At 42.3% G+C, this 25,568-nt stretch overlaps 3 protein-coding genes across 6 annotated transcripts in view; 1 reads left to right on the top strand and 2 right to left on the bottom strand.

The window, feature by feature from the left end:
* AADACL3 (arylacetamide deacetylase like 3) overlaps positions 1-1,520 on the bottom strand; it is a 126,895-nt gene extending 125,375 nt beyond the window's left edge. For 2 of the 4 annotated variants that reach the window (XM_043484775.1, XM_043484777.1), the window contains exon 1: positions 1,380-1,472. The gene's annotated coding sequence lies outside the window, so the exon portion shown is untranslated. Of the gene's footprint in view, positions 1-1,379 lie in introns of all 4 variants that reach the window. The other 2 variants (XM_043484776.1, XM_043484774.1) reach the window with 2 other exon arrangements.
* PRDX6 (peroxiredoxin 6) lies at positions 571-12,634 on the top strand. The gene is made up of 5 exons (XM_043484780.1): positions 571-1,288; positions 6,928-7,084; positions 8,947-9,093; positions 10,083-10,229; positions 11,537-12,634. Exons 1-5 carry the CDS (start codon positions 1,194-1,196, stop codon positions 11,663-11,665), a joined length of 675 nt encoding a protein of 224 aa, XP_043340715.1. The 5' UTR covers positions 571-1,193; the 3' UTR covers positions 11,666-12,634.
* Positions 12,635-15,448: 2,814 nt separating this feature from the next.
* Positions 15,449-25,568, bottom strand: part of SLC9C2 (solute carrier family 9 member C2 (putative)) — an 87,457-nt gene continuing 77,337 nt past the window's right edge. Inside the window, exons 24-27 of the mRNA XM_043484623.1 lie at positions 21,202-21,387; positions 19,437-19,521; positions 17,976-18,031; positions 15,449-15,550 (exon numbers count right to left, since the gene is read on the bottom strand). Coding sequence (XP_043340558.1) covers positions 15,449-15,550; positions 17,976-18,031; positions 19,437-19,521; positions 21,202-21,387 — 429 coding nt within the window. The remainder of the gene's footprint in view (positions 15,551-17,975; positions 18,032-19,436; positions 19,522-21,201; positions 21,388-25,568) is intronic.

Raw genomic sequence — 25,568 nt, 5'->3', positions numbered from 1 at the left:
GCACCTGACAATTGGTATTACTGGCCTGTAAGTTGGGAGTCATCCCTACGAAGGAGCCCTTGATGCACTATGGCAGAGGTTAACTACTTACAGTTTACCTACATTATCCCGAAGGCTTTCCCTGAGCAGACCATCCAGTCCAAGCAGCACCTCAGTTACCCTCCAGCACATGCTACTGTCTAATATATTCCTGTTTAATGATGTCTCCCTCACTATAATAAAAGCTCCAAGAGAACAGTCATCTTGCCTAACTTGGGCAGGTAGAAAGTTAAATAAATGAATCTAAGCTTCCATTTCCTTGGGTGGCCGTGTTGACTTGCACACAATAGATCACAAGTAGGTTTTTATATTTATGCTTAAATTTCAGGATAATTGTGTTGAATATCTTATGGTCCAAAATGAACTCTGGGAGTGGAATAAAACTAAAAGTTCCGTCACATTCTCCCAAGCACGTACTGACATGGTTGCTGGAATTTTTGCTGCAACAAGAAAGCCACTTCCTCTGACGTAAGGTGGCCCACATGCCTGCGTCTTGCCACATCCTCCGATAACAGAATTCAGGATGGCTGGGCTGGCTGGGGCGGTCAGGATTCCAGACGCTCACGCTAACAGAGCCGGGAGTGCAGGGGTCTCTGGACCCCTTTGGCCTGCAGTCGGCCGTGAGGAGGTGAGCAGGAGGGTCTCCGCGGATTCTGGCGTGTCCGTAGGGCGGCTGTACGCCTAGGGGCGCCCTTTTCTATTGCGTTCCGCTTCCTTTACCTCCAAAGCCCAGAACGCACCTCCAAGCCTCCAAAGGGCGACGTCATTGAGACCCCTGTCACGTGAGGAAGGCGCGACAGTGTCCACAGGCTCCCGGCAGGGCAGAAGCCTGGCGGGGTGCGCTGGACCGTGTCCAGGACAGGCCTTCCCGAGCCCCGCCTCAGGTTCCCGCCCGTTCCGGACTCTCGCCCCCGTCGCCGCCGCGGCCAGACGCCAGACGCCAGACGCGGCCCCGCCCACCCCGCAAACGACCTGGCCCCGCCTCCTGGCCCCGCCCATAGCTCCCGCCGCGACCCCGCCTATCTGGACTCGGCTTTGGTCCCGCCCCTGGAAGCCCCATTTATTCCGCCTCCAGCACCTACACCGCCAGAACCAGCAGGCTAGTGGCTGTCGGTGCTGCACCTCCTCCTACTCCCCGCGTCACTGCTGCCGCCATGCCCGGAGGTCTCCTCCTCGGGGACGAGGCTCCCAACTTCGAGGCAAATACTACCATCGGCCGCATCCGTTTCCACGACTATCTGGGAGACTCGTAAGTGGCCACCTCGTCGCCCTGCCCTAGCCTCGGGTTACGCCCGGACTCAGGGGTGCCTTCCCTTTTTCCTCCCTTCGGTCCTTCTCACCGCTCGGCCCCTGCTCGTCGCCTGCCTCCTCCCCTCACCGGTTCCTGCACGTGCGTCTCGTTGTCTGGCCGCTTCTTCGCGGCGGCGCTGCGGAGGGGCAGCGACCCTCCGGCCCGCACTGCACCGGCACTTGATCGCCTCTCGCTTCTCGGCCCCCGCGTGGTTGAGCTGGCTCCCGGATGAGGAAGGGGGAGGGGGAACAAAATTGGGTTCCCGCGGGTCCCAGGAATGGGAGGCCAGTGAGGAGGAGAGTTTGAGTCTATTTAGTTCTGTTGGGTAAACTGTGCGAGTAGCGTGGTCCAGCCGAGGCCGGGAGGGGGAAGGGGCCGGGCAGCATCGGCGGTCAGTTCCCGGGACTCGTGCCCAGGGTCGTACCTCCCTCCCTCCCTCCGTTCTGCAGTTCGTTCCCCGGGGAAGGTGGGTAGCCAAGGCCAGCCAAAGGACATTCCTGCTGGCTGAAGGTTTAGGAAGGGCCCAGCGTGTTATCTGAGGGTTCTGCTTGCTGCAGTGGTATTTGCAGGCTTCTCAGCACAAAAAAAATTTAAACCACCAGCTGCCAAATTGATGACTGAAAGACTTTTTGTCCAAAGCCTCCACCAGCTGCTAGAGTTTGATTTGATAACAGCTTTGGGAGGAACCCAGAACACTCTGTGTGCGGGTGTGTCCTTTATTCCAGAACTTGCAGCACCCTGAGGGAAGGGCTTTCTGAGGTTGTTCAGTTTGCAGTAACTATGGGTAGGTCATGGACACCAACACCTCCCAGTTGGAGGCCCTTGTGTTTAACAGCAGAGTGCTTCTTAATGCCCCTCCCCCTTCTGCCTAGCTCCCAGCCGCACGTAGCCTTGCCAAACTGGTGACCCGTGATCTAGCCTAGCAATCATACTATTATGACTAGGAGTATATTGGTGGAACTGTGGTTTGACAGCTTCTGAATCAGCAAACTTCAAGTTGATTAGATTTAATATGAAACATCCCCAGCTGAGTCTAGTTATACTGTGGTTCTGGGGTTCCAGTGCCTGCCCCGCCCCCCCCGCCCCCACTGTGGTCTAAGGCTTTACAATCCCTTCTTGCTTTGTATCCCTTTTATAAAGTGTCCAGGTGTATATATTACAGACAGAGGGTGAACTTTATGAGATGAATTAATGATAGGCCAAACCTCTGCAGAGCACCTGGGAGAGATTCTTAGGCCTAACCAACCTCTTCGAAGTGTGTTAGTTGCTCAGTTGTGTCTGACTTTTTCTGACCCCATGGATTGCAGCCTGCCAGCGAGAATCCATGGGATTCTCCAGGCAAGAATACTGGAGTGGGTAGCCATTCCCTCCTCCAGGGATCTTCCCAACCCAGGGATCAAACCCGGATCTCCCACATTGCAGGTGGATTCTTTACCACCTGAGCCACTGGGGATTTTTTTCCAACCACTGATTAAGGGAAAAGCTAAGTTCTTTGAAAGAGAGGAGTAGGCTAGAAAAAGGATGAGAAATGGAACACTCAGACCTTAAAAGCAGGCAAAGACTAAAGAAATACAGACCATGTCCAGTCTCATATTCAAGTATCTAGGTGTTAGTATTTCTCCAAAACTCCATGGGATTTTCAGAGAATGTTTCTTCCCATTCTTAACCTACAGCCCCCACCCACATAAAACAAAATCTTGCCAAAGCTCTTAGGTTGTATAGATTGAAGCTAAATATTATTATGAAGCATATATTTATTGTAGCAATAGTTATAATGATGTCACCATTTTAAGCTAACCCTACTTGTTTGGATTTTTTGTTGATCTGATTAAAAGTGGTACCTTCTCAGGGAACCAGCAATAGGAAGGTGAGAGAGAAAACTGCATCTATAAACAAATAATACACAAGTCTGCCTTGGGTCAAGTATGAGAGAGTACTATTTCCTGTCTTACCCCAAAAATAAGTTTGAGCCTTTTATAACACTATAATAAATGGATTGTGCTGAATATAACTTTTCCCAACTCCATTCTTCATGTGATTTCAGTTCAGACTATCAATTTTTGATCAGATGTGTTTTGGAGAAAAAAATTATGATTTCAAACATCACAGGTACCTACCCTTCCCCTGGACAATTGGAAACAGCCAAGGGGTTTGGGATGAGTTTATTGAGCCCAATCACCATATGTATGTGATAGAAGCAGCTTCTTCACAGTACATCTTCACCAAACAAAACGTGGGTTTTCCTTGGGTTTTTCCAGGGGGATAGTGAGTTGGGACCATCTCCCTTAAAGGAGGAAACCTTTTTGTCTTTTGAAAATGAAGGAAGGAAAGGGGATACTGTAATTGTATTCCTCTGAAGAGCAGCAGTAGGGAGACTTAGAGGGGAACAGACCACAGTAAGACATTCTCAGGAGTTACTCTGTTCCTAGCCAGGAGCAAACTAGAGTGTGGCTTCTGAAGGGGAAGATGTAAAGTGGCTTCAGACAGGTTTCCTTAACATGATTCAGCAAAACAGTGTCTTGACTCACAATGCAAAGAGAAGGCCTGATTTTTCTAACTAATCACCTCTTTAACAATACAAGAGGAACTGCCCTGTTCATTTTTTTCCTCAACTTCTGGAGACTTTGCTTAAGTCTCATCTGACCCTTAAATAGATCCTTCATCACAGACTCTAAGGCCTAGATTGTACTCATAACTAGGTTAATTATTTTTAAACATTTTAAATAAATCTCTTATTGCCCTTTATATATATAAAAAAGTAAACATACCACACCCTCCCACAATCTTAAAAATATTACCTTTCTCTTCCCAGTCTTGCCACAGGGCCATCCATCCTTTTTATAAGAAGGTCTTTTCCTTTCCTGAAACCTTGGGAGCTGAGTGGCAGATGTAGGTGGGAATTAGGTACCCTGTCTCTGCTTTCTTCTTTGTGCTTCAGGAAATTTGGCAAACTTCGAGGAGGTCAGTGTGGCGTCTAGGCTACCGTGAGTAATCTACTAGTTTAAGGTCCTGCTTTAATGTTGTTAAGTCAACTAGAGTGTGGAAACTGAGTGTTAGATTTTCAGTTGAAAGAATAGTTTCTGCTGCCCAGAAGACAGTACTCCAAAGATTCTTGGTGACTTAGCTTGAAATGTGCTTAAAATTTATACAAGTTTAATCTTAGGCAATGATGATTTAGATAATACTATTTCCCTAAGAATCTGTAGTTGTAGAAATCAACATTAAAGGCTGTATTTTTTCTACCAGCTTGGTCTAAAGGAAGAAGAAACTGCATGTGAAGAGATAGGTGAAACTCTTAAAATGCTGTTGTTTTGTCAGGGTACAAATATTGGGTGTCCTGTTTAGCAAGTTAGATCAGTAAACTAGTTTTACAAAAGTTTTTATATCTGTTCACTTAAAAGAAGCCAAGTGTCAGCTTTAACTTTACATATAAATAGAGGATAGAAGCCTATTTATTTCAGGTTACATAATGTGTTTATTATTTAAGTCAGGCATTGGTCTAGATTCAAGCATACTGGCTCATCCATTATTGGAGGTGAATGTCAGCATATCTGTGCTTAGAAAAAAATGTAGAAAGTGTAAAGGAGGGGAGAAGCTATTTTAGTAAGTATTTAGTTTGAATAGCACAGATTTTTTTAGCTGAAAAGGACTCAGGGTGGCTCTGGAGTTACTAAAGTAGGCAATACCCTGACAGTCTTTTTAAATATTTACCATATTGAATTTTATATATTTGATTGAATTGGGCATGAAGCAGGTTTTTCTGGGGAGATAATTGAAAAGCATTCCACAATAGAAAAGTTTAAAAGTGATTGTCTTCCAGTATGGCACTGGCACAAAGACAGAAATATAGATCAATGGAACAGAATTGAAAGCCCAGAGATAAATCCACGTACCTATGGACACCTTATCTTCGACAAAGGAGGCAAGGATATACAATAGAAAAAAGACCACCTCTTTAACAAGTGGTGCTGGGAAAACTGGTCAACCACTTGTAAAAGAATGAAACTAGAACACCTTCTAACACCATACACAAAAATAAACTCACAATGGATTAAAGATCTAAATGTAAGACCAGAAACTATAAAACTCCTAGAGGAGAACATAGGCAAAACACTCTCCAACATAAATCACAGCAGGATCCTCCACCTCCCAGAATATTGGAAATAAAAGCAAAAATACGCAAATGGGACCTAATTAAACTTAAAAGCTTTTGCACAACAAAGGAAACTATAAGCAAGGTGAAAAGACAGCCCTCAGATTGGGAGAAAATAATAGCAAATGAAGCAACAGACAAAGGATTAATCTCAAAAATATACATGCAGCTCCTGTAGCTCAATTCCAGAAAAATAAATGACCCAATCAAAAAATGGGCCAAAGAACTAAACAGACATTTCTCCAAAGAAGACATACAGATGGCTAACAAACACATGAAAAAATGCTCAACATCACTCATTATCAGAGAAATGCAAATCAAAACCACAATGAGGTACCATTACACGCCAGTCAGGATGGCTGCTATCCAAAAGTCTACAAGCAATAAATGCTGGAGAGGCTGTGGAGAAAAGGGAACCCTCTTACACTGTTGGTGGGAATGCAAACTAGTACAGCCATTATGGAGAACAGTGTGGAGATTCCTTAAAAAACTGGAAATAGAAATGCCATATGACCTAGCAATCCCACTCCTGGGCATACACACCGAGGAAACTAAATCTGAAAGAGACACGTGCACCCCAATGTTCATCACAGCACTGTTTATAATAGCCAGGACATGGAAGCAACCTAGATGCCCATCAGCAGACGAATGGATAAGGGTGTACATATACACCATGGAATATTACTCAGCCATTAAAAAGAATTCATTTGAATCAGTTCTAATGAGATGGATGAAACTGGACCCCATTATACAGAGTGAAGTAAGCCAGAAAGATAAAGACCAATACAGTATACTAACGCATATATATGTAATTTTAAAAGATGATAACGATAATCCAATATGCAAAACAGAAAAAGAGACACAGATGTACAGAACAGACTTTGGGACTCTGTGGGAGAAGGCGAGGGTGGGATGTTCTGAGAGAACAGCACTGAAACAAGTATACTATCAAGGGTGAAACAGACCACCAGCCCAGGTTGGATTCATGAGACAAGTGCTCAGGGCTGTGCACTGGGAAGACCCAGAGGAATCGGGTGGAGAGGGAGATGGGAGGGGGGATCGGGATGGGGAACACATGTAAATCCATGGCTGATTCATGTCAATGTATGGCAAAAACCACTACAATATTGTAATTACCCTCCAACTAATAAAAATAAATGAAAAAAAAAAAAGTGATTGTCTTCATGCGTGCATGCTAAGTCGTTTCAGTCCTTCAGTCATGTCCCAAATGGAGTGGGTTCCCATGCCCTCCTCCAGGGGAATCCTCCTGACCCAGGGATGGAACCCACATCTCTTACATCTCTTGCTTTGGCAGATGGGTTCTTTACCACTAGCGCCACCTGGGAATCCCCAATTGTCTTCATAAACATTTAAAAAGAAAGCATTTAAAAAGATGTTGGTGATCATCTCTTCATTCACTTGTGACCTTCTTTTCCTTATGCAGATGGGGCATTCTCTTCTCCCACCCTCGGGACTTTACCCCAGTGTGTACCACGGAGCTCGGCAGAGCAGCGAAGCTGGCACCAGAATTTGCCAAGAGAAATGTTAAGATGATTGCTCTTTCCATAGACAGTGTGGAAGACCATCTTGCATGGAGCAAGGTACTACCTGTTGGCAGAAGCTTTGAGGTTATAGATCATGTTATAAATTTTATAGAGTAGCTTGGCTTTTTTGAGGTGAAGGTGATATTTTCTTTGATACTAAATGATAGAGAGTAGGAATTAGCTTGAATTAGGATAGAATAAAGCCAAAGCATATGGTTCTTTGCTTTTCAGGGGTGTAATGTAATGCCTGTCATACAAATAGCAGGGTTGAGAGTTACTGCATAGCAATCATTGAGACTACAAGTGGCAGAAGGAAGAGTTTATAGCCGACTATATAATACTCTTTAAAGTATAGGAACACACCCAGGTTCATGTTTCCTGGTGACCTTGTGCCTTAGAATTTTCAGAATTGTGATCACATTAAATAGGAAACAAGTCCCAACTTTACACCTGGTTATGTAGGAAACCTCAAGGTGCCTGTGGCATGAAACCATGTCGGTTATTATTTTAGTGGTGGTGACGTGATAGACTGCTAGTGACAGAAGGAAGAAAGTTAAGCCCATAGAATTAAGAAACATGGTATAATTTGTTATCCATTTCAAAGTTCATGAATGCTACCTTTATCCTGTGGCGTCTCTGTGGCGTCTCTGAAATCCACAGAGGTTCTTAATCTGCTATGCCACCAACTCCTGTTTTACTTTCAAGGCGTCACAGAATACATAGACCTTATTCCAGCATTAACTCTTTTTCCTGACTTCCTAAAACCCTACCCAGATAAATTCCTCATTCTCCAGTCATTGTTTATGCTCAGACTTGCCTACATGTTTCATTAATATTGCTCCCTCTCCCTAGAATGTCTTCCTTTGCCTTGTGAAAATTGTATCCATCCTTCAAGGCCCAGGTCAAAGTCATACCCCATCCTTAAACCCTTGCCTGGCTCAGCAGTTGTACACATGGGGAGGATGGTGTACTTCAGCTTCTGCCATTTGCACATTACCATCTTGCATTTGCTACTACTTACGGAAATCATCTAACCAAATTAGAAGTTCCCTTAGAGGCAGGAACTTTACTTATCCGTATCCCACGTGTACTTAACCATAATGTTTAGCCCACCTCAAGTGCAATTTCAATGCCAGATCAAATAATAAAGCCAGATGTTTTTTTTTCCCCCAAAAAAACTTCCCAGAATAGAAAAATGAATAAAGTTTTTTCACTAGGGGAGGAAGGCATAGAGAGCGGAAGCAAGTACATGTCCTTCAGTTCAGACTTGGAATGCTTTGCTTTTTATGTGGATTTCACCCTAGTGTAAAGTCACCTCTGCCTTTTTACCTGTAAGAGATTTACCTTTGACTTGTTCCTGAAGTGAATATTCAACTCGATTCTTTTTGCTCTAAGCTTTGTATTTCTTGTCATTTCTTAATATCTTTGTTTTCAGTAGCTTAATGTCTGAGTCAGGGTGCTTTTGAGGCAGGGGTCAGATCAGTACCATATCTACAGAATTATCTTTGCCTGTGACATAATTTCTGGATGTGAACTCATTGTTACTGATGGTTTTTTTTTTACAGTGTTTGGGTACTCAGAGGTACCTGGGATTGACGTCTTAACTCTGTATTATTCCACTTTTAGAGAGTTTAATGCTGCTTTCTCAAAGCAATAAAAACATGCTGAATTTGAAGAGCCTTGAGCATGAAAAGGCTCTAGGTTATAACCTAAGTACTATACCCGACTGTTATTTCTGTCAGTGAACAGTTGGGATAAGGAGTGTTCATTTATAAATTTTCTTATTAAAATTGTGTAGAGAAATTATTATGATTATGGTCCTCTCTTCCCTGTCTTACAAAATAATGGCTGTTAACTGATTGCATTTAGAGGATATGCCTGCTTTAGACTTCCCTTTTTCCCTTTCCCCTTCATTTCAGGATATCAACGCTTACAATGGTGAAGAGCCCACGGAAAAGTTACCTTTTCCCATCATTGATGATAAGAATCGGGACCTTGCCATCCAGTTGGGCATGCTGGACCCAGCAGAGAAAGACGAAAAGGGCATGCCTGTGACTGCTCGTGTGGTGAGTTGTGTACATTCACTACTAGATAATCTGAAAACATCTAGAAAACATCTATCCGAGTAAATGCTTGGGGCAACTCAAGTAAATGGGTGAACATCTCCAGTTAGGAGATAAGTGTCTGCTGGCACTCTCACTTTTTCTCTAAATGCTGGTACAAAGTAAAATTTTTCAGCTAACTTATTAATAAACGGCTTAATTCACAGCTTTTGGAAATCTACATAAAAATAGTTATCCTAACATGTCATCTAGAATTGTGAAATCTTTTGCTATAGTTCTCCTGACAGCCCTCTCTTTAAAAGCAGTGGGTCATAGCCTTCTTCATAAGGCATCTCTTGTTTTGAATTCTTATTTGTTCTGTCCTTATCCACCAGAGAAGAAACTTATTCCCACATCTGCAAAAATATATAAAATTTTGAGGACCATTGTCAACTCCCATGGGGCTTCCCAAGTGGCTCAGTGGTAAAGAATCTGCCTGCCAAAGCAGGAGACGTGGGTTTGATCCCTGGGTTGGGAAGATCCCCTGGAGTAGGGAATGGCAACCCACTCCAGTATTCTTGCCTGGGAATCCCATGGACAGAGGAGCCTGGCAGGCTATGGTCCATAGGTCACAAAAGAGTTGGACATAACTTAGTGAGTAAACAATACCATCAACTCCCATTAGTATTGTTTTTATGATTATTTCCCATAGTTAACATAGTACCTTCCTGAGGCCTTTTCTGGATTCAGTTCACAAGTCAGTTTTTCTTACTAAGATAGCCAAAACCAAATATAATTCCCTTTAAGTTTAGGAATATAACATAGAGAAGAAAATCATAACTATTCCAACTACCCAGTTTGTTTGGCATATCTTTCCAGATACTTGGGGGCTTTTGTTATTTTGTTTTGTTATGCCCTTGAACATTTTTAATGACTAAAGAGCCTTATAAGAGGCTTTAATATAAAAAACATGCAGAGAATTCTTCCTGTTTATGTGTCTGTGTACTTTGCAGGTGTTTATTTTTGGTCCTGATAAGAAACTGAAACTGTCCATCCTCTACCCAGCTACCACTGGCAGGAACTTTGATGAGATTCTCAGAGTAATTATCTCTCTCCAGCTGACAGCAGAAAAGAGGGTGGCCACCCCGGTTGACTGGAAGGTAAAGATGCTAAGAGGGCAGAACTTTAGCCACCCCAACTTGCCTGGAAGGCCTCTGGGGCCATCTGAATGGCTCCCTTTAGGGTGTTATCTAGGGCTGTGTTTCTGGCATGCAAATATACTGGGAGGATTTTTCCTCCTTGCTGAGTTTAGGATTTACGGAAGGGCCATTTTTCAGTGTCTTTAACACCTTTTATAAAAAACACAAACTCCCTATATTTCTAACTTTTAGGTTATTTGGACAGATTAATTGGTTAGAATGATTCCTTTTCCTAAATAAAAGGATTTAAAAAAAAAAAAAAAAACTTGAACTCTTCCTGATGGCAAAACATTTATAGGAGAACTTAGTTTGACCACTTAAGTCATGGGTATAAAACTATTTGGTGTATTAATGTCTTGAAACATTTCTCTTAAGCCTCTGTCTTTTAAACCCATGTAGAATTCTCTGAAACCTGTTCATGAATTTTTAATCTCTATGGTTCCTGCAGTATGTAGGACATGGATAATATCACAAGAGTTTCTTAATGTCGCTACATTTTTTAATCTGCTAACCTGAATACCTGGTCTTGTTATTTTGCTTCATCTGACCGGCAAACCATTGAAAATCTGTGTCCATTCATTGAACCTATGTTTACTGAGCCCAGACAGTGGGCACTGGGATTTAGCAGTGAACAATCAGTGTAAAGTCCCTGCCCTCACAAAACTTACATTCCAGTGGGTAAAGACCAACAGTAAAGTTTATAGTACCTTAGGTGACAGTGTATGACAGAGAGTAATCATGCAAAGGTGGGGAAAAGGGGAGCAGAGGTGGGAGGGGTTGCTTTTATATTTGGCTGTCAAGGAAGGAAGGCCCTTGTCTGAAGAGACCTTTGTGGAAGACATAAAGAAAGCAAGAGACCAAGTCCTGCATCTTTAGGAGGGAAGAGCACAGCAGGGTTAAAGGAACAGCTAAGGAGTTTTTCTAAAAGTGAGCTTGGCATGTTCAAGGAACAGGAGAGCCACATGCCTGGAAAAGGCAGCAGGAGTTGAAGGTAGGGACCAAGGGTGAAAGAGGAAGCTGGGTTCAGTCACACAAGGTAGTGAAAAGGACTTATTTTGAATTAAATTTTAAAATGCAGTAGCAAACCATTATTGGGTTTAAAGCAGGACTATTTCTTGTTAAGGTGGGGAAATACTTCTCTTCCCAGAAGTGTCAAAGATCAATTTGTGAAAGCAGAATACCTCAGGGGGAGAGAGCAAAGCAAAGGAGACTTGATTATTCTCATCATGAAAGATTGAATTTCACCATTCTCAATGTCTTTTCAATAGAATGGGGACAGCGTGATGGTCCTTCCAACCATCCCCGAAGAGGAAGCCAAAAAACTTTTCCCTAAAGGAGTCTTCACCAAAGAGCTCCCATCTGGCAAGAAATACCTCCGCTACACACCCCAGCCATAGGCTCACCACAGAGTTGGTTCTGGAGCTGCCCACTTAGCACCATGAGCCAGAGGACGCCCGCTGTCCATCATGTTTCCCCGCAGCAGTCCATTAAAAACATTCTGGTGTGATCACAGCCAAGGTCTTTAGGTTGCTATTCTACTGGCTTATTAAATGAAAACAGCACTAAAAATTCCTTGGGATCCTTTGTGCCTTCAGCAGCTTTCTCCTCTGTTCATATATCTTCGCACTCTCTGCTGACTCTCCTCGAAATTTGAGACTTATCTTGGATCTCTGCAGGGTTTATGACCAAGAGGTGGTGTCAGTTTATGGTCAAAAAAGCCTGCTTTGCTCCATCATTACTGTGTTGGCCAAAATGTTCATTTCGCTTTTTAAAACGTGAACCAACGTTTTGGCCAAGCCAATAGAATGACTGTCAGGTTTGGGTTTTTTTTTTTTTTTTTTTTTTTTTTGCTCTTCTAATCAAATCCTCTGTTACCCATTTTGGGAAGGAATAGAACTTGGGGTTCAACTTCCTCTGTACATATCTACGTGTGTAATCTAAGAACTTAAGAGTAACCCAAAGTTCTTCAGTATTTCATGTTTTGATCACAACTGGGTGAAAAAACCTTTTCAATTCAGTACTTTTCTAGTAGATAAATGAAAGATGAGCCTGGGGAGAGAATCTTTAAATATTTTGCTATCAAGAAAATTTTTCAGTAAATTTCTATTGAAAGCAAGAAGCTATGGAAAAGGCTCCACTTGCCTGCCAGAGAGGTGTAGCAGAAGGCATGACAGTGCCAGGTGCCTTTTGGAGAATTTCTGGATGTCAGTCTGTTCTACGATGATGTGCATGTCAAAGGGCCCACCGTGGGGAGAGGGAGAGGACGACTGAAAATGTTTATCTATTCTTGCAGTGGGGGAGGGAGATGTTTTTCTGAATTTTGCTTCTTAGGGTTCAGCAAATAAATCCTTTTGTCTAAAACGTGATCAGAGAATTCTGTTGTCACATTTTGAGGTACTAGTTCAGACTCATGTCCTGAGGGCAAGACGTCTCCTTGCTAGGACTGGCACTGATGCTTCTCTCCAAAGACAGTTATATAAAAGTTCATGTAATGAAAATGGAGGAGCCGCTGATGAAAATGTGATCCTGCCACCTCTCCTGGCCTACTTAGCACCTTCGTATTACTTACGTGGGCCCTGTGGAATCTCTGACCCCTGCAACAAAGAGCTCCTCTAACCTAATACCTTAACAGGGGTGCTGGATTTAAGTATACCAGAGTGATGGGACATCTTTTGTTTTTCTGGAAAGAGTACGAAGGATTCCTAACTCAAGAGTCTCTCAGATTTACTATACTGTCCTAGGTTTAGAAAGAAGGGTCCCATGCCTGGTATAATCTCTTGCATGTAGCCCTCTATACCTTTATTGAGTAGAATAACATAAAATCTGATCCCTGGTGCTGTGTTTTAGAGCAGTCATTAATTTTTCATTTCCTTGATTTCACCACATGTAAAATTTGGGTGATGCTAAGAAGGTTGAGAAGGAAGGTGAAAATTCCAAGTCATATCCTTGGGAATGCTGGTCTGAGAGAGACTTGGCTGGCATCTTGCTGTCACCTCTTCTCCAAGTCACTGTGTTTTGTGCTTAAAGAATTAAGACTATCTGGTATTCTTTAGCACATCTCTTTTGAGTAACCCCTGGCTCCTCAAATCTTGTCATCTCCCTGTTAGGTTCCTCACTGTTCTCTTCCCTTGGCTATTCACCTTCAGTCCTGCCTCTCAGAGAGAGTCTGGCTTAAGTTGAAATCTCCAACTAATTATTCACACATGAGTCTTACCTTTACTGACTGATGGGACATCAGCCATTAAATTTATAAATTCAAAATCAAATTCATCAATTATTCCCCCAATAAATACATTGCCCCTCTTGTCACTCTGGCATACAAACCTTGATGTTTTGTTTAGCTATATCTATCTACCCTACCCACATAGATTATGTCAGTATAAAAATGCTGAAAAACTCAAGGAAAAGGGAGGTCATGTACCTACAAATTGGTTCTATCACGAAGCAGCCATGAAGCCATGGGAGTGTGAGTATTCTCCAAATGTAAAATGTTACATAATGAATATGTGTTGAGAGGGTAGCAGTCCTTTTTTCTTTTTTTTTTTAACTTGGCATGGGAAGGAGAATTCCCCTTTCCAGAATTGTTGCTCTCAATTTCATAGAATAGATTTAATAAGTCCAAAAATTTATTAAGTGAAAATGGATTATATGGCTGTTGTGGCTGAGAGAAGCTTAAGAATTTAAGAGGCAGTCTACTGGGTGCCTTCTCAAAGAATCAGCAAATGCTTTGGCGAGAAGAGATAGCCATCTAAGATTTGCAAAGTGACTTGAGGTTCCTTGGTGGTCTTGCCAAAAGTCTGACCTTACCTCCAACCATTCCCCTGAGGGTAAGAATCCTCATTGAGAGGCTCAGAAAGGGGTAAAGAGCTAGAATGGCTGTGTCTAAAGGGGTATGTCAAGATGCCACTCGGATGCAGTGAACTGGCACAGTGATTTACTCGATTTGACCTCCACCACTTTGGGCAATGCAAATTGAGGAAATACAACTTTGATTCAAACTTAAAGGGTATGTTAACTAGTTAAAAAGGCATTGCCACTTTGTCAGTGATTGGTTCAGCAATGAGCACTGAGACACAGAGGATCATGAGTTTCTACAAGAATTCTTTCTCAAACAAGAGCAACTAGAAGCCGTTTTTCTCTCTCATACTGAATATAAACAAGAAAACATGAGACACTGCTGCTGCAGCTAACTTACAACCTGGGAGCAGGGATCCAGCCATAGAATGAGGTTGTAAAAAGGTCAACAGCCAAGTGGAGAGAAAGGAAAACATCTGACCCTTCATGATCTTCACTGAGTCTTAACAAGTGTGAACCCGTCCTACCTCTGGACTACTATAACATAAAATAATAAATTACCAGACTTCCTTGGTGGCTCAGTGGTAAAGAATCTTGTCTGCCAATGCAGAAGACATGCATGCGTTTGATCCCTGATTCGGGAAGATCCCACATGCCACAGAGCAACTAAGCCTGTGTGCCACAACTATTGAGCCTGTGCTTTAGAGCCCCGGAGCCGCAGTTACTGGCCCCATGTTGTTACCCCAACAACTGAAGCCGGTGCACCTGAGAGCCTGTGCTCCGCAAGAGAAGCCACCACAATGAGAAGCCCACACACCGCAACTAGAGAGTGGTCCCCACTCTCCGCAACTAGAGAAGAGCCTGCGCAGCAATGAAGACAGCACAGCCAAAAATAAGTAAATAAAATTTTTTAAGTAATAAAAATAAATTACCTTAGTATTTAAGCCTCTTTGAGTTGGGTTTTCTGGTACCTGAGGCCAAAAGCATCCTAACTGATACACATAGAATTAAGTGTCCTCTAGTTATTTCAAATAACATGATAATGTGCCTCATAAGATTGTAGACCCCACCACAGGCTGACATCTGTTTTTTTGCTACTTCTTTATCCCCTATCTTGTGGAACTCAAGCTTCAGTATGCATTAAACTACATGAGGAGTGTGTTAAAATAAGCAGGTCAGGGCCCTTCCCCCAGACATGGGTTCCACAAGTGGCCAGAAGTTCTTCATCTGTCACAACCCAGGTGATTGTGATGCAGTATACAGCAGACACTGCAGTTCACCGTAGCCATTTCCCCTTAATCTTCATGAAAAATACCCAGATTGTATTAAGGGTGCCAAGTTGAGGTGCCAGTTAAAGTTCATGCTAAGATGATAGGTGGGTGTGGTCATGTGACAGTGTTGGCCTGTGGTGGGGTCTCTTCCTGAAAGTGCCTTGCCTCACTGAAAAGCAAATGGGATGACTGAGTTACAGATGTCATTTTGCCACCCTGAGGATAAAAGTCACAGGCCAAGGATGAAAGATAGGGAGTCTGAAAGGAAACGGGGTCTGTGATAACTTCCTTAGACAGCCAGACAGTCCTGGCTGCAGGACTGCTGTTAGGTGTGGCTGCACCTAACTTTGTTGACATGTAAGTGCTCCACAAGCCACTCTGAGAAATACTGCCCTGTTCTAGGTATCTGGAGGGGCTTGACTTTTTCTCTTGTGTTTTCTTCTATTCTTTCTTCTATTATGGTTTTCCCTGGAGTAGAGAAGCATATATTCTTTTAAAATCTTGTTGAAATGAAAAGGAATAATGGATCCTAACTATTAAACAATCACCATAAAATTCAATTTTATTTGACTTTTTAAAGTAAAATGAAAAGTGATATTAAATAGTACTATGCAATGTAAGATTGTTAATTTCTCCTAAACTGCTTTTAATAACTAAGATTATGGAACATGGTTCCATTCTTCAATATTTACTAGGTTGAGGATGGGGGGAAATAACTTTACTCTGTAACATGTTAGGGAGGCACTAGTTGTAGCAATAACACATCAAAATTAATAGTTCCTATGCTTTAGATAGTAGTGGGTTAATTGTACAATGCTTTTGATAACTTCTACTCTATCATAAGTTGTTCTCAGCTGGATGCAGGATTTCATTTGCTAAACCATAAGTTTAAGGTATCTGAAGGATTTTGAACATCTCAGGTATAAATGCAGCTACTTAAAATTAGAGCTTTTGCAGCAGTCCATCAAAATTGTTTGTAAAATAAACGCAGAGATAAATTGCTTTAGCAGTTTGTGAGTAAACTCCTTGCCAGGTAGTGTTTCAGCACTTGAGTCAGGATATTAGCTGGGCCTCTAAACTGACTCCACGTATCACGTAAGTGCCATTAAAGTCCTTTTCTAAAATGGGATCCAATTTCCAACTATAAAAGAAAGTCAAAAGTAACATATGAGACTATGAGATTTCAGAAAAAAAGAAAAACAGTAAGTGCAATCCGAAAACCTACTGAAAAGTTTCCATTTAATTATCTGGAACACTCCCTTTAGAAGAGCTTACATATTAAAGACTTTGAGTAAGTAGGTACCTGGTGCATCACTATCCCAACAAACATCATCTTGTAAAGAGATACATTCACTTAGTTAGTGTATCAAAGTGCACTTAAAGAGAAATGTGAGGAGAGTTGAATTCCTGTTAACTTTGTGACTGATTGCAAGACAAACTGGAAACTTTTCTCCTAACTGTAGTGAGAATTTTTTAAATTAGGGGACCTGGAAGTGACAGTGGCAAGCGACAAGCCAAATCGCTAGACGCCTAATGAGGTGTCACATTTGTGAAATAGATCCCTTTAAGAAAGAGGATGACCCAGGAAGACTGCCTACAAGGAATTCAATTGCTTTGTTTAGAGGAACCAATAACCATCGGTTTGGTCAATGCAACTTTCCTTTCCCCAACAGACACACTGCAGACCACCCTGATTGTCATAAATGATAGTCATAGGCCCAGAATTTCTATTAAAAGTTTCTTAGGATGGTGTGATGGTCAAGGGACTTATGAAGCTGCATTTCCACAGCACATCATTTTTTCATAGAAGACATGTTTTCTGGAGTGACTTGGCAACTGGGGGAAGGAGGGTGCTGAAGGCTCCTGAAGCCCATTCTTGGCACCACTGTTGTTGCTACATGGCTCACTCCTGCGTTTGCCCACCATCCTGTTGCACTGTCATAGCTGTCTTCTCCAATCCACTCCACTCAGCAGTGGGCTCTGGCCCAAGTGAACTCTCTTAGGGGCCCTCACAGAGATCCCTTGAGTAACAAGCTTTGCAGGCTACCCTCCTCCCCACCAGACTTGCCTCCATATTGTCCTTGCCCAGTGTGACCAGCCCTCTCCCTTGCCTGCCAATGATCCCTGGATTTGGGATGATTCCACATGCCAAGGGACAACTAAGCCTGTGTGCCACAACTAACTTGGGCCTGGGTTCTAGAGCCTAGGAGCTGCAACTATTGAAGCCTGCATGCCTAGAGCCTGTGCTCTGCAACAAGAGAAGCCACTGCAATGAGGAGCCCGCACACCACAATGACAGTAGTCCCTGCTTGCCGTAACTTGAGATAGCCCATGGATAGCAATAAAGACCCAGTGCAGCCAAAATTAATTTTTTTTAAATAAATAAATATCACGAAGGGAATTAGGAAGGGGGAAATTGGAAGAGGGAATCACAACAAAATTACGATTTTCAAAAATATTCTATAATTTTAACTGTTAAGTAATTCAGGTGAACTCTAATCCCAATTTTCCCATATTAAAGCAGTCCCACTAAGAGTTTCTTTTCTCGCCACCTACATGTTGCTACTTCACTTCACAATTTATTTTCACTGTGTAGTTTAATAGTCACAATAAGAAAAATCCAAAGTGTCAAGTTAATTACCTCATCTTTTTTCTTCCACTGGTAGTCTCTCTTAGTCATTCCAAGACCAGTGTTGCCTGAGCCAATCCAAATAAATGCATAAAAGAGAAAAATTACATTAGCAATTTCAGAGTACTGGTAGCGAAAGGATATTCTGAAATCTCAGTTACTTCCTCCCTTCAAGTCTCCCCATTCAGATGGGCTTTTTACATTTTTCCCTCAAGGAGATTTGTGAACTAGGCTCACAAAAGTCCAATACAAGGGCTGGCAAATCCAAATGAGAACAGGTAGGTCACACAGACTGAGTGGTTTGGATATAACACAAGAGGGAGGGTGTGGACTGTGGCAAACCACAGAGCATCTGCTTCCTGTGTAGGAGCCAGCGATGCTCAGCTCTGTCTGGTTGTTGCCACACACAGACAAAAGGACTGAGTGTTCAAGACTTTCCAGTTTTTTTTTAAGACAAGCTCAAAATCTGTATTTTTTTTTAAATGTGAAATTTCTGGATGTTTATACTTGACAAGTTTAAAAGAAAACACAGATGTAAGCCAAATACAGTGTACTGGCTGGATCAAGTCCATGGGACTGCCACTTGTGACTTTCATCCCAGACTCATTGGGGAATGCAGATAATATATTTCCCTCACTCTAAAAATTTCGCCAACTCAATAGCCCTCGAGGTGCTCAATGGAGCTGACACTAGACCCTGAGCTCCCAGCCTTGCCATATACTCCTGTCCCCCAGGAGTGCTGTGAAAGCAGCAGAGTGGCAGACCTAAACTGTGAAGGCTAAATTAGAGGAGCAAATCAAGGATGATTGTGTTTTCAAGCTGGAGTAGCTGGGGAAATGGTGACCCTGTGCTTGGTAAGGCAGGATGCTAAGCACTGAACAAAGGATCTTGAATGCATTTTCCCTACAGCAAGGCCTTCCTAGAAAGTCTTCTTTACAGTAGGCTTAGCACCATGATATAAGCAAATAGGCATCATATGCACTCAGTGACAATAATTATGTAGTGACTATCAAAGTCACCTCAAAGCAAGTCATTTGAGTTTTGGTTGTGACCGTGGCTTGGACTATTCCATGAGCATGGGTTAGATTCTATATTCCCTTTGGTTGTTGAGAGAAAACCCGCTCCACACCTGGGCCTGCTGTGTGAGTCTATTCCCCCACCCCCGACTCCTGCTCTGTCCCCCAGCAGCACTATGGGGCTCCAGCTTATAGGATCAGAGTAAAGGTAGCAGCTGCTACCCCCCACAGGGTTGTGGAAGGAGACACACGAGAGAGTCAGAGCCACCTGGACTTCAGTGTCTGAAAGTCTCTGAAATGTGACCTCTCGGAAGCAGTGTGGCAGCCAGGGTGGGCCCAAGAATGGAGACAGATGACAAACGCAGACAGCGCCCTCATTTTTTTAGAATAAAATGAAGCTCACATATCAAAATTCTTTCTCAGTGGTTTGCCTACCACTAAAGAGCTACCCCCTTACCCATGACCTTGGCATTGTCATCATTTTTGTCAGGCGCAGGTGCTTGGATAACCAACAGTTTGCTTAAATCTGAAGTTCCCTGAACCTAAAGGAGAAAAGTCAAAATCAGTCAAAAGAGCATTCTTTGACCTCTAAACTGGCTGCCTCCTAGCCTTTCCAAAGAATATAAAAAAATAAGCCAAACATAGAACTGAGCCTCCAACCTAAGCTCTATCTTTTTCATTTCAAATCCTCTTTTACCTTGTTTCAAAGAGTCTAGGATAGGTAGGGGATGGGTGGATGGATGGATGGAAAGATGGAAGAACAGTTGAATGAATGGATTCTTACATGGGCACATGGATTAATACATGAAAAAGTAAGCGATCAAAATGTAAAATAATTTTAAGAAGTCTTGGGCCAGGAAGTTATCTTTTGCATTTTTATAAATATCAGAAAGGAAATTTCTACACCTTACTTGTAACCAATTTGGAAAATGGAATCCCCAGCATCCACTGAGTTACTTTTATTCCAACATTAACATTCAAGGGCTCAGGCCCTAGCCTTCCCAGATAGGAACATAAATAAGCTTTTTTCCCTGAGCTTTTGCCCCAGCTGCCACAAAATCTGCCCTCCCAGAATACAAGCAGCATATGTAAGTCACATATAACTATCATTTCTAGACATTATCACATTTTATCTCATTTAATCCCCACAAGAAACTTATGAGATGGCTGCTGCTATTATCCTCATCTTAGTAAGAGGAAACTGAGGGTCAGAAGGCATCTTTCTAGGTGCCTAGCATCACACACCTAGTGGGCACAGGCGGCAGGTCTTAAACCCAAGTATGCCTGACTCCAAACTCTGGTGTCTTAACAAAACTGTGGGGATTGCTCCCGTGGTCCCCTACCCCTTATTTCAAAGTTAAAGTGATTTTCACTTTCTATTTTAAAAAAAATTAAATTACCTTCACCTTCTGAACTGTTGGGAGATTGACAAAATAAGTATGTTAGGAAAGTGGCAAGTGCACTTTTTAGGAGCTTAACCAACTTTTCTAGGACTCAAGTTTTCATTAAATTAATGACCTTTCTCAGCCTGAACAAGCAGAAAAGGTCTCTCCCAAAGGGGAGAAACTTGTTACCAAAACAGAGACATGCTAGCTTTTCTCACAACCTCTTAGTCCTCATACTTGGGCTCTGTCCTCACGTCACAGCTGTGGTCTAACAGCAAGTGGCTTCACCCATTAGGGACCTGGCTTCTATTCTTCCCATCCCCTGTTATATCCCAGGCACTCACCCGTCCCCCTCCCTTACAGAGGCGTGGAATGATGAGGCTTAGGGTCCTCTACTGAGTTGTGCCCCTAGGCCTTAATGTGGCAACAAAGTGACATGACCCTGACACATCTCCCTTCTTATCGACCAGCGCAGATACTTCCAGAACCATCCTAGCAAGCAGTGTCACTGCCTTACACACAAACTAGGAAAAATGCTCCCCATCCTTCTCTGGGGAGGCACAGCCCATGCCAGGGCAAAGAGCTTGGCAAGCAGAGAGTAGGCAGATCCCTGCCCACTGGCCCCTCAGGCACACTCTCATGCAGGGCACAACTTGCACAACACAGCACACAAGCCCTGGGGGCATTCTGACTGTTTTGTTAAGGGCAGGTGAGAACTATAGGGTCTTTCTAGGTTTAGAGAAACCTAAATTTCTTTAAGATGGTTGGTTGAGTTTTTAAAGTCACTTATGGGGCACCATGAAAAGCAAAAGACTCTTAAGAAATGACCCTCCTTACCTGTTCACAGGTTTTAGGTAAAATGCAAGGTGCAAAATATGGTACCTCTGTCTTGGTATCAATAACACTGCCATACACAAGAATAACAAATTTCATGTTCATGTTATCAATACTCATTTCATTATAGCTTGATAAAGTCTCCACATATGCATGATTGAGCATCACACACTTCTGAAATTTTAGGTCCTACAATAAAATTAGATTTTTTTCTATAAATCATATAAAATAACACATGATATCAAGAAGAAAGCATATTCCACATGAAAAGATGTTCAACAACATTAATCATCAGGGAAATGCAAACCAGCTCAACAGAATGGCTATCATCAAAAAGACAACAAGTAACAAGTACTGGCAAGGATGTAGAGAAAAGGGGGAATCTTTTGTGGACTGTTGGTGGGATTGTAAATTGGTGCAGCCACTATGTAAAATAGTAGGAAGTTCCTCAAAAAATTAAAAATTAAACTACCATATGATCTAGCAGTCTCACTCCTAGGCATATATCCAAAGAAAAGATACATGCATCCCAATGTTCACTGGACCAATTTTCACAATAGCCAAGGCATGGAGACAACCTAAATGTCCAACAACAGAGGAATGGATAAAGAAGACGCGGTACATATATACCATAGAATAGAACAGAATGAAGTAATGCTGTTTGCAGCAACATGGATGGACCTAGAGATTATCATACTAAGTGAAAGAAGCCAGACACTGAAAAACAAACATCATGTGACATCATTTATTATGTGGAATCTTAAAAAATGATACAAATGAACTCATGTACAAACTTATGATTACCAAAGAGTGAGGGAGGGATAATCACATAAACACTACTATATATAAAATAGATAGCCAACAAGTATGTATTATATAGCACAGGGAACTATACTGATGTTTTGTAATAGTCTCTAAAGCAAAAAGAATCTGAAAAAGGATATAATATATATATTATAACTGAATCACATTGCTGTACACACAAAAATAACAAAACATTATAAATCAAGTATACTTCAATTTGTTTTTCAAAAAAATCCATGTGTAGGGGTTTGTGTGGACATAGTTTTTGGACATAGTTTTTTAACTCCTTTGGGTAAATATCAAAGAGAGTGCTTGCTGGATCATATGGCAGGAGCATGTTAGTTTTGTAAGAAACCACCAAACTCTCTTTCAAATTCTCACCAGCAATGAAGAAGAGTTCTTGTTGCTCCACACTCTTGCCAGCATGTGGTGTTGTCACTGGCCAATTAATAGGTATATAACAGTACCACTTCCTTCGTGGATCGCTGCCTTGTTGTGGCAAAGGGGCTTGCATAACACAATGAAGCCTACGAGCCATGTTCTGCAGGGCCACCCTAGACAGACAGGTCACAGCAGAGAGTTCTGACAAAACGTGATCCCCTGGAGGATGAATGGCACACCACCCCAGAGTGCCATGAGAACCTCATGAACTGCATAAAAGGTCAGAAAGATATGACACCAAAAGATGAGTCCTGCAGGTCTGAAGGTGTCCAGTACGCTACTGGGGAAGAGCGGAGGAGAATTACCAGTAGTAATGAATAGATTCAAGGGACTAGATCTAGTTAACAGGGTGTCTGAAGAACTATTGACAGAGATTCGTAATACTGCACAGGAGGCGGCAAACAATACCATCCCAAAGAAAAAGAAAAGCAAGAAGGCAAAGTGGTTATCTGAGGAGGCCTTACAAATAGCAGAAGAACGAAGAGAAGCAAAAAGCAAGGGAGAGAGATAAAAGTACATCCAATAAACACAGGATCCCCAAAAATAGCTGGAAGAGACAAGAAGGGCTTCTTTAATAAACAATACTTAATAACAGAAGAAAACAACAAAAGGGGAAAGACTAGAGATCTCTTCAGAAAAACTGGAAACATCAAGGGAGCATTCCGCCCAAAGATAGGCACAATAAAGGATAAAAATGGTAGAGATCTATAGAAGCAGAAGAGATCAAGAAGAAATGGAAAGAATACACAGAAGAACTGTATAAAAAAAGATCTCAATGAACCAGATTACTACAATGGTGTGGTTAGTCACCCAGATCCAGACATTCTGGAGTGTGAAGTCAAGTGGGCCTTAAGAAGCACTGCTATTAATAAAGCTAGTGGATGAGATGAAATTCCAGCAGAACTATTCAAATCCCTAAAGGATGATGCCATCAGGGTTTTGCATTCATTATGTTGGCAAATCTGGAACACCCAGCAATGGCCAGAGGATTAGAAAAGGTCAATGTTCATCCCAGTCCCCAAGAAGGGTACCAAAGAATGTGCTAACCATTGGACAACTGCACTAATCTCCCATGCTAGTAAGTGAAGTGAAAGTCACTCAGTCGTGTCCGACTCTTTGTGACTCCATGGACTATACAGTCCATGGAATTCTCCAGGCTGTAATACTTTCCCTTCTCCAGAGGATCTTCCCAACCCAGGGAATCTTCCCAACCAGGGATCAAACCCAGTTCTCCTGCATTGCAGGCAGATTCTTTACCAGCTGAGCCACAAGGGAAGCCCAGCAAGGTTCATGCTTAAAATCTTGCATGTCAGGCTAGGCTTCAACCTTATGTGAACCAAGAACTTCCAGATGTCCAAGTTGGGTTTAGAAAAGGTACAGAAACTAGAGATCAAATTGCCAACATTCACTGGATTATACAGAAAGTAAGGGAATTTCAGAAAAACATTTCTGTTTCCTTTGACAGTGTGGATCATGACAAACTGTGGAAAGCTCTTAAAGAGGTGGGAATACCAGATCATCTTATCTGTCTCCTGAGAAACCTGTATGGGTCAAGAAGCAATAGAAGTATGGAACAACTGACTGGTTCAAGACTGAGAAAGGAGTACAACAGGGCTGTCTGCTGTCACCCTATTTGCTTAACCTATACACTGAGCACATCATGAGAAATGCCAGGCTGGATGAGTTACAAGCTGGAATCAAGATAGGCAGGAGAATCATCAACAACCTCAGATATGCGGATGATACCACTGTAATGGCGAAAGTGAAGAGGAACTAAAGAGCCTCTTGAGGAGGGTGAGGGAGGAGAGTAAAAGAGCCAGCTTAAGACTAAATATCAAAAAAACTAAGATCATGGCATCTGGCCCCATTACTTCATGGCAAATATCAGGGGAAAAGGTGGAAGCAGGGACAGATTTCCTCTTCTTGGGCTCCAAAATCACTGCGGACGGTGACTGCAGTCATGAAATCAGAAGACGATTGCTTCTTGGCAGGAAAGCGATGACAAACCTAGACAGTGTGTTGAAAAGGAGGGACATTACTCTGCCAACAAAGGTCCATTTAGTCAAGGCTATGGTCTTCTCAATGGTCATGTATGGTTGTGAGACCTGGACCATAAAGAAGGCAGAACGCTAAATAACTGATGCCTTCGAACTGTGGTGCTGGAGAAGACTCCTGAAAGTCCTTTGGTCAGCGAGATCAAACCAGTCAATCTTAAGGGAGATCAACCCTGAATATTAACTGGAAGGACTGATGCTGAAGCTGAAGCTCCAGTAATTTGGTCATCTGATGCAAATAGATGACTCATTGGAAAAGTCCCTGGTGCTGGGAAGGATTGAGGGCAGAAAGAGAAGAGGGTGTCAGAGGATGAGATGGCTGAATGGCATCACCAATGCAATGAACATGAACTTGGGCAAACTCTGGGAGATGGTGAGAGACAAGGAGGCCTGGCAAGCTGCAGTCAGTACCTGGGGTCACAGTCAAACATGACTGGGCAACTGAACAACAACAACAATGGTATCTATCACATTGTTGCATTTCTCTGATGATGTATGATATGGAGTATCTTTTCCTATATTTACTTGCTATTCATATATCTTCTCTGGTGAAGTTATCTATTATCAGCTTTGGCCCATTTTTTAATCAGGCTGGGTTTTTTCCCTACTGTTGAGTTTTAAAGCTCCTTGTATATTTTGGATAATAGTTCTTTATCTGATATGTCTATTGCAAATATTTTCTCCCAGTCTGTAGTTTGTCTTCTAATTCTCTTAATATATGCTCATTTTTAACCCAATATTTGTATTCAGTATCACAATTCAATGAATGTTCTTAAACTTCAGGTTTGTCACTTCCCCAGTTCCTAACTCATGGTAGGGGCTCAAAAAATTACTAAATGGAATGCAAATATAGGTTGCAAATTGTACCAGTCCAAGAACAGACCTGAAATGCTACTTTTTGAAGAGAAAGTTCATAGACGAGGCTTGGTAAACTCAATAAAAATTTGAAAAGGCAAATAATTTATAATAACATAGGTAGATAGAATAGACTAATAAACACCAAACTTGTGCTCAGTAACTCACTAATTAATGCTATGCTTGATTCTTGGGGATCTACCTATTTAAGATTTG

The sequence above is a fragment of the Cervus canadensis genome, chromosome 13 (assembly GCF_019320065.1).
Source record: "Cervus canadensis isolate Bull #8, Minnesota chromosome 13, ASM1932006v1, whole genome shotgun sequence".
Taxonomy (NCBI): Eukaryota; Metazoa; Chordata; class Mammalia; order Artiodactyla; family Cervidae; genus Cervus; species Cervus canadensis.
Note: the sequence above shows the minus strand (reverse complement) of the source record. Positions and strands in the feature narration are given on the sequence as shown.

What these genes read in the sequence shown, in the direction of transcription:
- PRDX6 (XM_043484780.1), top strand. Translation starts at nt 1,194, where the DNA reads ATGCCCGGAGGTCTCCTCCTCGGGGACGAGGCTCCCAACTTCGAGGCA. An exon ending in ACCATCTTGCATGGAGCAAG is followed by an intron (nt 7,085 to 8,946) that starts GTACTACCTGTT and finishes CCTTCATTTCAG; the next exon opens with GATATCAACGCTTACAATGG. An exon ending in CCACCCCGGTTGACTGGAAG is followed by an intron (nt 10,230 to 11,536) that starts GTAAAGATGCTA and finishes TCTTTTCAATAG; the next exon opens with AATGGGGACAGCGTGATGGT.